This window comes from Anolis sagrei, chromosome 3 (genome assembly GCF_037176765.1).
Source record: "Anolis sagrei isolate rAnoSag1 chromosome 3, rAnoSag1.mat, whole genome shotgun sequence".
In the NCBI taxonomy this organism is placed as follows: Eukaryota; Metazoa; Chordata; class Lepidosauria; order Squamata; family Dactyloidae; genus Anolis; species Anolis sagrei.
Window position 1 is genome coordinate 187,364,404 of NC_090023.1, and position 14,059 is coordinate 187,378,462.

A 14,059-nucleotide genomic window follows, 5' to 3' on the forward strand; every position below is an offset into this window, starting at 1 on the left:
CCCCCTCCCCACATTGAGTGAATAATATGCTCAGTTGGAAAAGTTTATTTAGTGGGATAAAGTGATTTTGTAAACCCCAAACTCCTGATAATATATTAAAAAGAGCTGATGTTCTGATGCTGCATGAGTTCATCAATAGAAGTACAGTTCTCCATGAAAACACGGAGCCATAATTTTGGGACGTGACTGTCTTTGGCAGCTCTGTTAATTATAGGATGGCAGCCTGGCCAAATATGTCTTCTCCAGCTTATGATGTTTTGCCAGCTACATTCATTCCTAGCAAAGATTGATCTTGCAAAGTGAGCCATGCCCTAATTCCATCTGCTTTACTTTACTGCAATGGGCTTTGAAAAGTATCTGAAAGCTTCAGTTGGGACGTAATGTGATTACTAATTTAGTAACTGCCCAATATTGCATTTAAACGATTTCATATGAATAATGTTTATTTTTGCACATGAAGGATCAGTATAGAAATGTTTAAATAAATAAAAAAAACTGGTGAGGAGTTTTGTAAAATTCCATTGTCTTATTTGAATACTGTAAAATTGGTTGTATTGCATGCATAGGGTGAGATCATTCATTCTGTCTGGAAAAATGCACACTGATGAATAATAGTAACAATAAAGTCCACATTTGTATTGGCTACAGCTGACAATAAGCCCAAAGCATATAGGTCGTGGATATCGGCATCAACCCACTTGTCAAAGCTTGGAAGGCAACTTTTATAACCCTTCTTCCCAAATTCGACCGGAGTGAAAATCCAGTCTTCACTCTGGCCAACCCCCATACAACCAATAGATTAAATCACTAAATGTTAATCTAATTGGCTGCTGAGGTCCAAAGCCAGGTGGTAGTGGGGGGATTTGCCATACAATGTGGTGAATCCAGTGGGCAACAGGGGGAAACCATTGCACCATGTCCCGCATCACCCATTGTGCCTCTTACCTTATCTCATGGAGGGAAGCATCACCACCCAGCTTCCCCCCATTCTTCCTTATGAGAACACAGGAAGACTCCCATGTTTTCAGGGAAACTTCCTCGATGGAGTTCCACCGGACGTTGCCTTATGTTGTGGGATGACATCCAGTGGGCTCCGTTGTAACGTGCTAGGACGCTTCCCAACCTACGTGTGGTGAAGTGGTAATTGACTCTTATCAGTGTCAACTTTGGAAGGATAGTACATTTTTAGAAATCTAAAATTTTATATATCCATAGTCTTTCTGTGTAGGAGGAAGTAAAATGGGGTGTCTTTCCAATGTATCCCAACTTACTTACTTAGGCGATCCCTCGTTGGACGAGTAAGATGGTCTTCCATTATGGATTTCCTTGTGGGTCCGTAGGTGGCTGTGGAGCCCTATTCTTGCTCTGCATCTTCTTCCGCAGTGAGGGCATTGGTTTCCAGGTGGAAGGCGTTCCCGGTCGGGGTTGGCTTGACGCGCCTTCCTCCTGGCACGTTTCTCTCTTTCACCCTCCACTCGTGCTTCCTCGAATTCTGCCGCACTGCTGGTCACAGCTGTCCTCCAGCTGGAGCGCTCAAGGGCCAGGGCTTCCCAGTTCTCGGTGTCTATGCCAGAGTTTTTAAGGTTGGCTTTCAGCCCATCTTTAAATCTCTTTTCCTGTCCACCAACGTTCCGTTTTCCGTTCTTAAGTTCGGAGTAGAGCAACTGCTTTGGGAGACGGTGGTCAGGCATCCGGACAACGTGGCCGGCCCAGCGGAGTTGATGTTGGAGGACCATCGCTTCAATGCTGGTGGTCCTTGCTTCTTCCAGCACACTGACGTTTGTCCGCTTGTCTTCCCAGGAGATTTGCAGGATTTTCCGGAGGCAGCGCTGATGGAATCGTTCCAGGAGTTGCATATGACGTCTGTAGACTGTCCACGTCTCACAGGCATATAGCAGGGTTGGGAGGACAATGGCTTTATAGACAAGCACCTTGGTCTCCCTACGGATGTCCCGGTCCTCAAACACTCTTTGCTTCATTCTGGAAAATGCTGCACTTGCAGAGCTCAGGCGGTGTTGTATTTCGGCGTCGATGTTGACTTTGGTGGAGAGGTGGCTGCCAAGGTAGCGGAAATGGTCCACATTTTCTAATGTGACACCATTAAGCTGTATTACTGGCATTGGAGAGGGATTGGCTGGCGACTGCTGGAACAGCACCTTGGTTTTCTCAATGTTCAGTGACAGGCCGAGCTTCTCGTATGCTTCTGCGAAGGTGTTTAGAGTGGCTTGTAGGTCTTCTTCTGAATGCGCACAGACGACATTGTCATCAGCATACTGGAGTTCTATAACAGATGTTGTTGTAACCTTGGTTTTGGCTTTCAGTCTGCTGAGGTTGAATAGCTTGCCATCTGTCCGATAGATTATTTCCACTCCGGTGGGAAGCTTCCCATCAACAAGGTGAAGTATCATAGCGATGAAGATGGAGAATAGAGTTGGGGCGATAACACATCCCTGTTTGACACCGGATTCCACCTTAAATGGGTCACTTTGGGAGCCACTGCTGTCCAAAACTGTTGCCATCATGTCATCATGGAGGAGCCGCAGGATGTTCACAAATTTGTTAGGGCACCCGATTTTGTGGAGGATGGTCCAGAGAGCGCTGCGATTCACTGTGTCAAATGCCTTTGCAAGGTCGATGAATGCCATGTACAGGGGTTGGTTTTGTTCCCTGCATTTTTCTTGGAGTTGTCGTGCAGTGAAGATCATGTCCACGGTTCCTCTGGAGGGGCGGAAGCCGTTCTGGGATTCTGGGAGGGTGTCTTCTGAGAGGGGCAGAAGGCGGTTTGCAAGGATTCTTGCGAGGATTTTCCCAGCGGAGGTTAGAAGGGAGATACCTCGATAGTTTCCGCAGTCTGTTCTTTCCCCTTTTTTGAAGAGGGTGATGATGGTGGCGTCCTTGAAATCTGCTGGGATTTTCTCGGTCACCCACACTTTTTCTATGAGCTGGTGGAGTTGGTGTGTTAGCTCAGGTCCTCCCTCTTTAAAGATTTCAGCAGGGATCCCATCTGGTCCACTGGCTTTGTTATTCTTCTGTTGGCTGATGGCATTGCTGACTTCTTCCAAACTAGGCAGTGCTGCAAGCTCATCCCTGGTTTGTTGTTGTGGGATTTGTGAGAGGACCTCGTCGGCCACATTGGAGCTGCGGTTCAGGAGGCTTTGGTAGTGTTCTTTCCAACGTAGTGCAATTGAGTTTTGGTCCTTCAGGAGTTTGGTTCCATCTGATGAGCGTAGAGGCTGTATGCCATGGTTTCTTGGTCCATAGATGACCTTTGTGGCTTTGAAGAATCCCTGAGCATTATGGGTATCTGCCAGGTGTTGGATTTCTTCGGCCTTCTTTGTCCACCAGATGTTCTTGAGTTCTCTTGTCCTTCTTTGGACCTCAGCTTTTGCACTAGCATAGATCTTTTTCTTAGCAGCACAGTTGATGTCTCTCTGCCATGCTTGGAAGGCTTTCCTTTTCTTGTCAATTAGCTGTTGGATCTCGATGTCATTTTCATCAAACCAGTCTTGATGTTTCTTGGCTTGGTATCCAATAGTTTCTTCGCAGGCTTGGATGATGGAGGTCTTCAGTTTGTTCCAATGTTCCTCAACATTTTCGGGGTGTTCTGTGGGTAGATGGTCCTTGAGTGCTGTTTGGAGATGGGCTCGTCTGGAGGGCTCCTGAAGGGCTTGGGTGTTCATTTTGCGCCTTGTCTTCCTTCCTTGGAGTCTGCGCTTGGGGGCGATCTTGATAGCCATCGAGGATCGAATTAGCCTGTGGTCAGTCCAGCAGTCGTCAGCACCTATCATGGCTCTTGTGAGGAGCACGTCACGGCGGTCTCTGGCGCGTGTGATTACATAGTCTAAGAGGTGCCAATGCTTTGACCGGGGGTGCTTCCATGATGTCTTGAACTTGTTTTTCTGGCGGAAGAGCGTATTGGTGATGACAAGGTTGTGCTCCGCACATTTGGTGAGAAGCAGGATGCCATTTGAGTTGCTGTTTCCAACCCCGTCTTTTCCTATGGTGCCTGGCCACAGGTCGAAGTCTCGCCCGACTCTTGCATTGAAGTCCCCCAGGAGAATGATTTTGTCCTCCTTAGGTATCCCCGATAGGACGGTGTCCAGCTGACAGTAGAATTTCTCCTTGATGTCTTCATCAGCGTCTAGTGTTGGTGCATAGGCACTTATGATGGTTGCCCGTTGGTTTTTGGCAAGATCAACTCGGAGGGTGGAGAGACGTTCGTTGATACCAGTGGGTGCTTCGGACAGATGTTTCATCAGATCATTTCTTATAGCGAAGCCAACTCCGTGCATTCTTTGGTCTTCTTTGGGCAGTCCCTTCCAGAAGAAGGTGTAGCCTCCTTTTTCTTCTTTCAGCTGTCCCTCTCCTGCTCTCCGGGTCTCCTGAAGGGCTGCTATGTCGATGTTGAAGCGTCCCAGCTCCCTTGCGATGATGGCAGTTCTGCGTTCGGGGCGTTCACTGCCACTGTTGTCCATCAGAGTCCGTACGTTCCACGTACCGAAGTTCATTTTTCTTTTTTGGCCGCAGGGTGGTGACCCCACTGGACGCGGCAGTCCAGTCAGGGATGAGTGAGGCAGACTATGTTTGGGGCACCTTTTCTAGCCCCCTCCCCATGTGGGGTGAGCAGAGTGGGTCCTCAATAGGGCTGCTCAGTCGTGGATACAGCTGCCGAACTACTCAACTGCCTCGGACCTTGAGGTAGAACGACTGAGTCCGTACCCACCGCCCATGTGCCAGTCTGTGACTAGGGGCTTCCAGATTTCACAGTCCTGCCCCCGTCGCCACTCGCTGATCGCCATGGGACTTTGGTTGGTTGGTTTTTATTTTCTGTGGAAGACGCCTGTGCGTGGATTTTTTTAATGTGTGGAGGTCAGTGCACAACTGATCAACACACAGACTTCACAGAGTGAGGTTCCACTGGTGATGTAGTTTAACACAATGACCGTGGCTTCTCAGTCTGTTGCAGCCTTCTTCCGCCTTCGCAGCCGTTGTAACATGTGCCATGTTATCCTCCGCCTGCTCCGCCGTTGAGGTCTTTGGGTCTTCGGACTGTGCTTGGTCTGGGACCTCCCCCGCAGCCACTCCTGGGAGTGCACGACTCCAGTTGTTGTGCCTACAGGTTCATCGGAACACGCAAGCCCCCTCACCACGACAAGGTGACAGTCCATCGAGGGGGGTATCCCAACATGGCTATGGTATTTCCACCTATATGATATAGCTGGATTCTCATAATATTAATTACCATGATAGAGGGATTGATTAAAATTGCCTGTGATTGCCAACGTTTAACACTGGCAACCAAGGAAGTAATCTTCACCACTTTTCAGGCAAAATTCATATTCATGGGGAAATACATTTTAGTAGAGACCACTAAATACTGAAATTTTGGACTGTGGGAGTTCTGTTCCTTGTTGCAAAATTAACTTTGGGAATGGCAGCCAAGAATCAGTGTATGTCTACAGTACATCCTCCATCTTTGAGGGGTTAGGGATTCATGACCCATATTAAATAGGCTTGTTTAGGTTCGGTTCGGAAAAACCTTAAAGTCAGAAAAACCGACCGAATTTGCAGGGAGTGGCAAATCTGAATTTGAACCACTTACCCATTGTTCGGAATTATTCTGTAATGTTCCGATTTCTCCCACGGTTATTTTGATTTTCAGAACCATTAAGCAACTTTGGTAAAGCCTAAACAAACAGTTTTAAAATCTCGCGGTTTCCCTTCCCTGGTGAGTGGCGATGCAAAGAGGGATGAGGTGGGCGTGGCTAAACACAGCCATTCTTGAAGGCCATGCCCCCAATGGTAGAGATTGCAAAAGGTCCTGCTGTTTTGGATCAAGCAAGCCTACTATTAAGATTGAAAAACTATGAATAAAAAAAAAACACTTTTTTAAAACATGAGAGAACACTTTCTAGGAATCTTTAATCCTCCAGGGCAACTCTGTTACCTGGCAGGAGGAGAATTGTTCTGGAGGACCTCCAGCACAACTCTGTGGTTGGCTTCCGGTGAAGGTGACAAATAATCCGTCTGCAAAAAATTAAACCCAAAAATGGGAGGGGAGGATTGAGTGCGTGTAAATTCAGAATCTATATGTTTTTTTTTAGTTCATAAGGAAAGGAACATGTATCTTCCTGGGATCACGGGACAATGTAACACTTTTTCTTATTAGTAAAACAGATAAGAGAGTCCCAGTTAGTGGAAGAAATTTCCACTCACACAGTATTAATACCTCTGTCAGTTTCAGCACTTTTCTGCACAACGCTCTCATTGTTCATCAACAATATCTTATGGAATCTCATTTCACACTTGTCTTAATGAAAAACTGAATTTTATCAGTAACAATCTGATTTTTTATTGAAAAGTGTAGTACATTTCAATTATGCATCAAGGTCCTATCTAAAATGCATCTCCGTGTTACAATTCCTTTATTTCAGCCAGAGAAAATGCATTATATCCCAACTGATGAAAGTTTGATAGAAGAACTACAGAACAGGTAATTATCATAATCAGGTATTGAGAATCTTAGGAATTAGAAGTTCAAGACCAAAACGGTTTTAATCACTCTGAGCAAGAAACATATTTAATATTATAACTTAATATTTGTTGGGAAAGTAGGTTGCATTCACTACTACATTCCCAGTTGTCACTGTTATTTATCTTTATATGCTCTTTACATGTTTTAACCGGTTTTTATTCTATGTATTTTATTTGGTAACTGTTTTAACTGCTTTAAGTTTATGGGATACATTTTAAAACAATGTTTAAGCTGCATTGAATTTTGCTGGAGTTGAGTAACCCCAACTGGGGGTGAGAAAGGCGGGGTATAAATGAAGCAAATAAATAAAGAAATAATCTACATCACTTTTTCATTGTACCTGGTTGATTGTTTTCATCAGATCTTTCAGAACCAATGATAATCAACACTTACTTTGAAAAGTGGATCCTTGAGATGATACTCTTAACTGACTGTATAGTCATTTGGCTCTTTGATTCATGCAGTACTTGAGTTATGTTCCTCTCCTGCCTGCTCTCCTGCCGTTCTGGCTCAAAATGGAAACTTGGAGTTTCCTTTTGGGGCATCAGATAAGGCAACAGTTTTATTGTTGATTTTCTGTATATATTTTTTTTCTGGAATGGAAGGAGATGTGCAGACCTCTGTGCGTTTCCACAGGTAACAGTTATGTATGTATGTAATTTATATGCTGCCTTTCCCCCAGCAGGTAAGTTAATTTAGGAGAGCCCTCTAGTTTTGATAACACCCCCCTTTAGCCTTTCTACAGTCAGCTTGCCATTCTTCTTTGTGGAACAAGAATATTTTGAGAGATCCACTAGTGAGAATCCTGGAGCACTTCTGAAATGATGTTCCTGTTGTCTCTGACACAAGCATAACCTAAAATGGGGCAGGTTCATTCTTCCAGAACATGGTGGTCTTGCCTTTAAATGTATTATTATTATTATTATTATTATTATTATTATTATTATTATTATTATTATTATCACAACAAGATGAGTCCACAGCACATACTCTGCTGGCTGTTGTATTGGATCACACGTTGGACACTTCCCAAGTATCCAGGACTGTGTGATATATCGGCAAATAATGCATACACATCCCAGTAAGGTGGCCTGCAACTGGCAGATGGTAATCTTATCAGCACCGATTGTGTTTAAATGCAGGCCAAGGTCTTTAGGCACTGCACCTAGTGTGCCAATCACCACTGGAACCACCTTGACTAGCTTGTGCCAGAGTCTTTGCAGTTTGATCTTTAAAACCTCGTATTGTGTCAGCTTTTCCAGTTGTTTCTCTGCAATCCTGCTGTCACATGGGCTTGCAACATCGAAAATCCATACTTTGTTTTTTAACACGATCGTGAGGTCAGGAGTATTGTGCTCCAAAACTCTTGTCTGTCTGAATTCGGAAATCCCAGAGTAGCTTGATGTGTTCATTCTCTGAAACTTTTTCTGGCTTGTGATCCCACCAGTTATTTGTTGCAGGCAGGTGGTATTTGTGGCACAAGTTCCAATTAATCATCTGAGCAATGGTGTTATGCCTCTGTTTGTAGTCTGTCAGTGCGATCTTCTTTTCACTGGGTCCATACATAATTGGATTGTTGGATTTGCGAATATTCTGTTATTCCACAACAATGTAGTGGTTTCATCATTAAACTGATTTTTTAAAACCCAGTACAATATTTTTAAACATTTCTAAATCTTTTCTTCCATAAAAGGATTGAAAAGACTTTAAAGAATAAAATAATGGAATGGCGATCCCAGCATCCAACTCGGTGGCATCGACAATGTACTAATGTCCTACGACAGCTTCTTCCAAAGCTAGAATTTAGAAATGGACATGCAGCTAAGGAAAAAGAAGAGAATTATTTGGAGACTTTTCATGAGCACTATTGGGTTAGTGTCTGTGCTTACTGTATTATTGAACTACCCTAGTTCTTCTGGACACACCTAAAGGGAATTCCATGAGCCAGCCACTAAAATTATATAGCACACCTTCTGTGCTCACATGAAAGTGGGACTAATGCCACAATTAGTCTACAAGAATGCCTTACAGAAATAGGAAGTGCACTGAAACTACCACTATGAGTCTGCTTTTACATCAGTCAGGTTATTCTGGTCTAAATCTGCATACGCGCTCAATCCAGAGGCCATGTGCAGATGGTCAAGACTACATCAGCCTTTTTGGGCTGTCACCTCATCTTTTATATTATTGCTGCCACTCCCCAACAAATGCAGAGTTCTGTATAAGCGGCTGCCATAGCATCTCCTAACATAGTATTTTTCTCAACCTGGGGGTTGGGAACCCTGGGGGGGTCGTGAGGGGGTGTCAGAGGGGTCACCAAAGACCATAAGAAAACACAGTATTTTCTGTTGATCATGGGGTTCTGTGTAGGAAGTTTGCCCCAATTCTGTTGTTGGTGAGGTTCAGAATGCTCTTTGATTGTAGGTGAACTATAAATTGCAGTAACTACAACTCCCAAATGTCAAGGTCTATTTTCTGTGTTCACATTTGGGCATATTGAGGATATCCGCCAAGTTTGGTCCAGGCCCATCATTGTGTGAGTCCACAGTACTTTCTGGATGTAGGTGAACTACAACTCAAAACTCAAGGTCAATGCCCAACAAACCCTTCCAGTAATTTCTGTTGGTCATGGGAGTTCTCGGTGCTAAATTTGGTTCAATTCCATTGTTGGTGAGTTTAGAGGCTCTTTGATTGTAGGTGAATTATAAATCTCAACAACTACAACTTCCAAATGATAAAATCAATCCCCACTCAACCCCACCAGTATTCCAATTTGGGCATATTGGTTATTTGTGTCAAATTTGGTCCAGTGAATGAAAATACATCCTGCATTTCAGATATTTACATTACGATTAATAACAGTAGCAAAATTACAGTTGTGAAGTAGCAACACTTTTTTTTTTATGTTTGGGGATCACCACAACATGAGGAACTGGATGAAGGGGTCGCGGCATTAGGAAGGTTGAGAAACACTGTCCTAACATGAACACACTCTGATGTTGCCTGACCATACATCCTCGTTTTCATCTGTGAAATGTTGGAAGGTATATCTGCAGCAGTAGGTTTCACTGTAGATAGATAGATACACAATATGTTCGAAGGAGTGTTGTGTGAGGCAGCTGCTTCCATCTTAATTTCCCCATAAGAGGTCATAAATTAAAACCAATGACATGGTGAAAAATATTGGCATCTGCAGTCACCTCACATGGCACTTATCTTCAGAGTCCTGGGGACAAAAATAAAGTTGATTTTTCTAAAAAAGAAAGAAAGAAAGAAATAGAACACTGATAATTAGTACCTGTGGACACACGTGTTTGGTATATTCCTAATGGTTGTTGCAATAGGGGACAGAAAAAAATAGTGGGGAAAATGTTATATAACACTATGTAACATAATTTTTGATCCTGTTTTATAAATGTCATTTCCTAATTGGTTCTATCATAAAAAAAACATGGGGAAAGTTTATTAAACTGCAAAAACATTGTTTTGTGGTCTACACATAAGGTTAAAATGCCACATGAAAGGTTAAAAATGGCACATTGAAAGATTGAAAATAGCAACCAGAAAAACGAAGTTTCTGGAGTATAACAACTATTTTCAAAGTAAGTACTGCACAATTAATCAGGAAATAACACTTTCAAAACAGGAACAGAGCATTTTTCAAATTTTGTTACATAGTGTATTTGGACTAACAATTTGAAAAAGAATTGTTAATTCTGAGTGGGTTACTGCAGGAAAAAGTGTCAATTGATCATGTTTTTAGTTAATTTTCCTTTAGATAAATTTTCTGCAAATTATAAATTATTTTCTTGATTTGTTTAAATTGTTGTTTTTCTTTTATAGAAGCAACATAAGAAAAAGTGATGCGTTGGGTTTTTACATTTTTTTTTAAAAGCTGATTTAGAATTCTATTTTTGTAGGTTACAGGATTTCCTATTCAGATGCTGTATCTCGATGTTCAGTCAATAACGGAGGCTGTTTATCAGACAGGAATTCATTCTTCGGAGGTTCCCAACACAGAATTTGCTCTTGCTGTGTATATCCATCCTTACCCAAATAACATGCTGTCTGTCTGGATCTATTTGGTATCTTTGATTCGTCATCAGTAATATCAGATCCGTTCAGGAACCAGGAATTTTGTGCATCTGATAAATGTTTTCTCATGGTGAATTTTTACTCTTATATCACAAAAAAGGACAGTGTTAAAGTTATATCTTCAGATTCATATTGTCTTTAAACAGCTGTTGCTTTTTACCCACTCTTGATATATTGGCTGCAGAAACCTTGCTTATTTGTGAATTAAAAGGCTATTATAAATAAGTATGTTTTATTTTGTTCCTATAAAAATAAACAGTATTAAAGTATTAATAGTGTAATTACAGATTTGCATGCAAAAGTTACACTTGTGTGCACGTCACAACAGTAAGCCGCTCATTGTGCCCAGACTCAAATTACTGTTTCATCTCAACTATGTTTTAGTCAAAAAGTCATAATCAAACTTTGGTATACTATATTGGTTTGTTTCTCTGTTATGTGTGGGTTCAAGCATGTCAAGCAATTATTAATTGGAAACACAGTCCTTATTATTATTATTATTATTTATCATGTCAGAGATAACTGCAAGTTGTTTCTGGTGTGTGAGAATTGGCTGTCTGCAGACATGTTGCCCAGGGGACACCCGGATATATTACCATCCTGTGGGAGGCTTCTTTCATGTATCCGCTTGGGAAGCTGGGGCTGACAGACGGGAGCTCACCCCATCTTGCGGATTCCAACTTTCAGGTCTATTCAGCCAGCAAAAGGGTTTAACACATAGCACCACCATGGCTCCTAAGTGTCCTTATGACCATTTTGAATAGGGGAGTGGAATGCCATAGGGTGTACATGCGATAGTTATAGGATTCTCATGCTCTTTTAAACTCAGATTTCACTGGGCTAGTTTGTTTCACTCCAAAATGGCAACAAGAGGCCCCCACACACTCAATCTGGAGGTGTCCAGTGGGTAGTTTTGTTAACTTTTCAAACAATTTTGCACGTTCTGACAATCTTTTTTAGGAGACTGTATAGGCATTTCTTCTTCAAAAGAGTAAGTGATCATCCAGATATTACCAAGCAATACCACTGCTGAGGGTTAATATGGCCACACTCCAAAATTGATGCCAGTATTAAAATATCAAAGTTTATTAATATATTTTAGTTCTATGGATAAAGAAGGTATTTATGTGTTCCTTAATCTACAACAGTGGTTCCCAACCTGTGGTCCACTAGAATATATGGTCGGCAAGAAATAAAATATCATCTGTGGCCTCACTGCTACTACACCATTGCAATGAGAGTGACTACTCTCACGAAACCCTCATAGTCCTGAGGCTTGTTAAATATGGTTTTCTGTAGGCAAGCAGATGGTGACTACTGGGTAGCTTATGCTCTGCATCAGAAACGAGAGCTGATGTGATCTATCCAATGCAATTTTATTATTTATTTACAACATTTATACCCCGCCCTTCTCAATCCCGGGGGGGGGGGGACGGGGACTCTGAATCAGAACCCCAAATAACCAAATTGAATCTAAAGTTGGCCAAAAACAGATTCGTAATCCTCTTAGTACCAATCCTTTAGTACCAATGTCCCTATTCAAAAAAAGGTTGGGAACCACTGATCTACAGTGTTACGCATGCCAGTTATTAAACAAATAATTCAAAGTATATGAGCACACCTTTTGAATTTCCATATAATATAGAGGATATCTAACTCAAAAAAATGAGTCAGATCTCATCCAGTAGTATTCCTTTTTTGTCCATTATCTGTGCTATCCAAATCTAAGTATGTTATGGATGCATCATGGGAGTTGTAGTTTGGGGAGGCACCAGCACTCTTTGCCAGAGAAGTCTTGACCTTGTAAAACTACAACTCCTGTTATTCCAGAGCTATGACACTTAAAGTGGTGTCAAACCAATTTAATTCTACAATATAGATGCAGCCTAAGATAGTATGATGTCTAATGTATGAACTAACCAGAGAAATACATCATTCTTAGAGTTTTTCCAACCATTTATACTTAGAATTCTCTATGTGTATTATTATGAACTTTGCTCAAAAAGAGGAAGAAAGTTGGGTTGCTATGAGTTTTCCAGGCTGTATGGCCATGTTCCAGAAGCATGCTCTCCTGAAGAAAGTTACTTATAACTATTACTTTCTTAAGACCAAGAGTGTTCAGTATTTCAACAGTATTCCAGTTTAGATTCAATATTAAGTTGTGCTCAAATTTGTACACAAAAAATCCCACCCTGCCTTCCCCCTTTTCCAAAAGAAGGTATCTCACAAAATGTAAGCACATTTACTGTCAGTTTCTTTTAAAATACTGTTTCCTGCTTCACACTTCCTGTCTCCTTTTTGGTTGTTACTAGTTTTCTAAATCAGACTTTAAGTGCGTGCTGGGGTGCATGCTCAGGTTGTGAGTCTCGCTTTACATATTCAAACACAGAGACTGATTACTCAAAACTAGTTTTATTTTTAAAAAAGAGTGCATGGCACTCGTGCAGATTGCTTTGTTGTGGATATTTCTCTCTCATGACCACGACACACGCATTTTAATCCCTGCAGCAGGAATGTCATGTAGTGTGTTGATTCAGTGGAGAATGACCAAAACCATTGGAGAAAAAAAAACCTGGAAATTGTTCACAGTGCATATTCTATTGTCAATATAATGCTAGAATATCAAACACAAAAGGCTAAATAATAAATAAATTTTAAAAATCGAAGAAAGCCACAAACCCAATAGCATGTAGTGGATCCTTAAAAAAAACAAAAAAACAAGTAAGTCTAATGACTTAAATACAAACAAGATTCCCTATGTAGGCTTTACGGTGTTAACTAGAAAAATTACCCCTCCCTCCCCATAATTCCAGTGTTAATTAGCTAATGGTTTTGCATGTAAAGGCCTACAAGATAGTTTTCTTTGATTTATTAGTAAGTCTACTTTGCTGTCTTGCACATGGAGGATGAAAATGAAACCAATGCACCTTGCTGGTATTTCAAGTCACGGATCACCACAAGACTGTACATTCAAAGTATTATTGAGGTAGTCAAACAATTGAGTTTTTCATATAGGATTGCAAAACGGACATGTGTATCTTTCTCTTCCAGATGCATTCTGTATCCTTCATCCTCATTTAAAAATGAAGCCATCGGAAATGTACACCATAGAACAAGACCTTCCCACTCTTAACTATGTTTCCCTTCTGGAGGAAGAAAGACAAAGAGAACAAAGCTAACACTAAAATGGGGATAGGAAAGAAGGAGCAAGAAATTCCCTAGCGTATAAAAGATGCTGTATGAATGCTTTCCATCCCTCTTTCAGAAATTCACTCTTTTTTGTGAGAGATGCCTCCAAAAATATATTATGGTACAAAATAATTACCACGACAGAGGATTGCTTCTCCTCTAAATTAAAGAATATTTTCTTGCAACCTGTTTAGCGCTTTAAAAAAATGGCATTTGGTAATGTCATATTTCTCAAAATGT

The 14,059-nt window shown here is 41.5% G+C and overlaps 1 protein-coding gene across 1 annotated transcript in view; it reads left to right on the plus strand.

Annotated features, from left to right (window-relative positions):
• Window positions 1–10,660, plus strand: part of CC2D2B (coiled-coil and C2 domain containing 2B) — a 68,061-nt gene extending 57,401 nt beyond the window's left edge. Inside the window, exons 33-35 of the mRNA XM_067466260.1 lie at window positions 6,435–6,493; window positions 8,229–8,406; window positions 10,456–10,660. Coding sequence (XP_067322361.1) covers window positions 6,435–6,493; window positions 8,229–8,406; window positions 10,456–10,644 — 426 coding nt within the window. The 3' untranslated portion in view covers window positions 10,645–10,660. The remainder of the gene's footprint in view (window positions 1–6,434; window positions 6,494–8,228; window positions 8,407–10,455) is intronic.
• The last annotated feature ends 3,399 nt before the right edge of the window (window positions 10,661–14,059 follow it).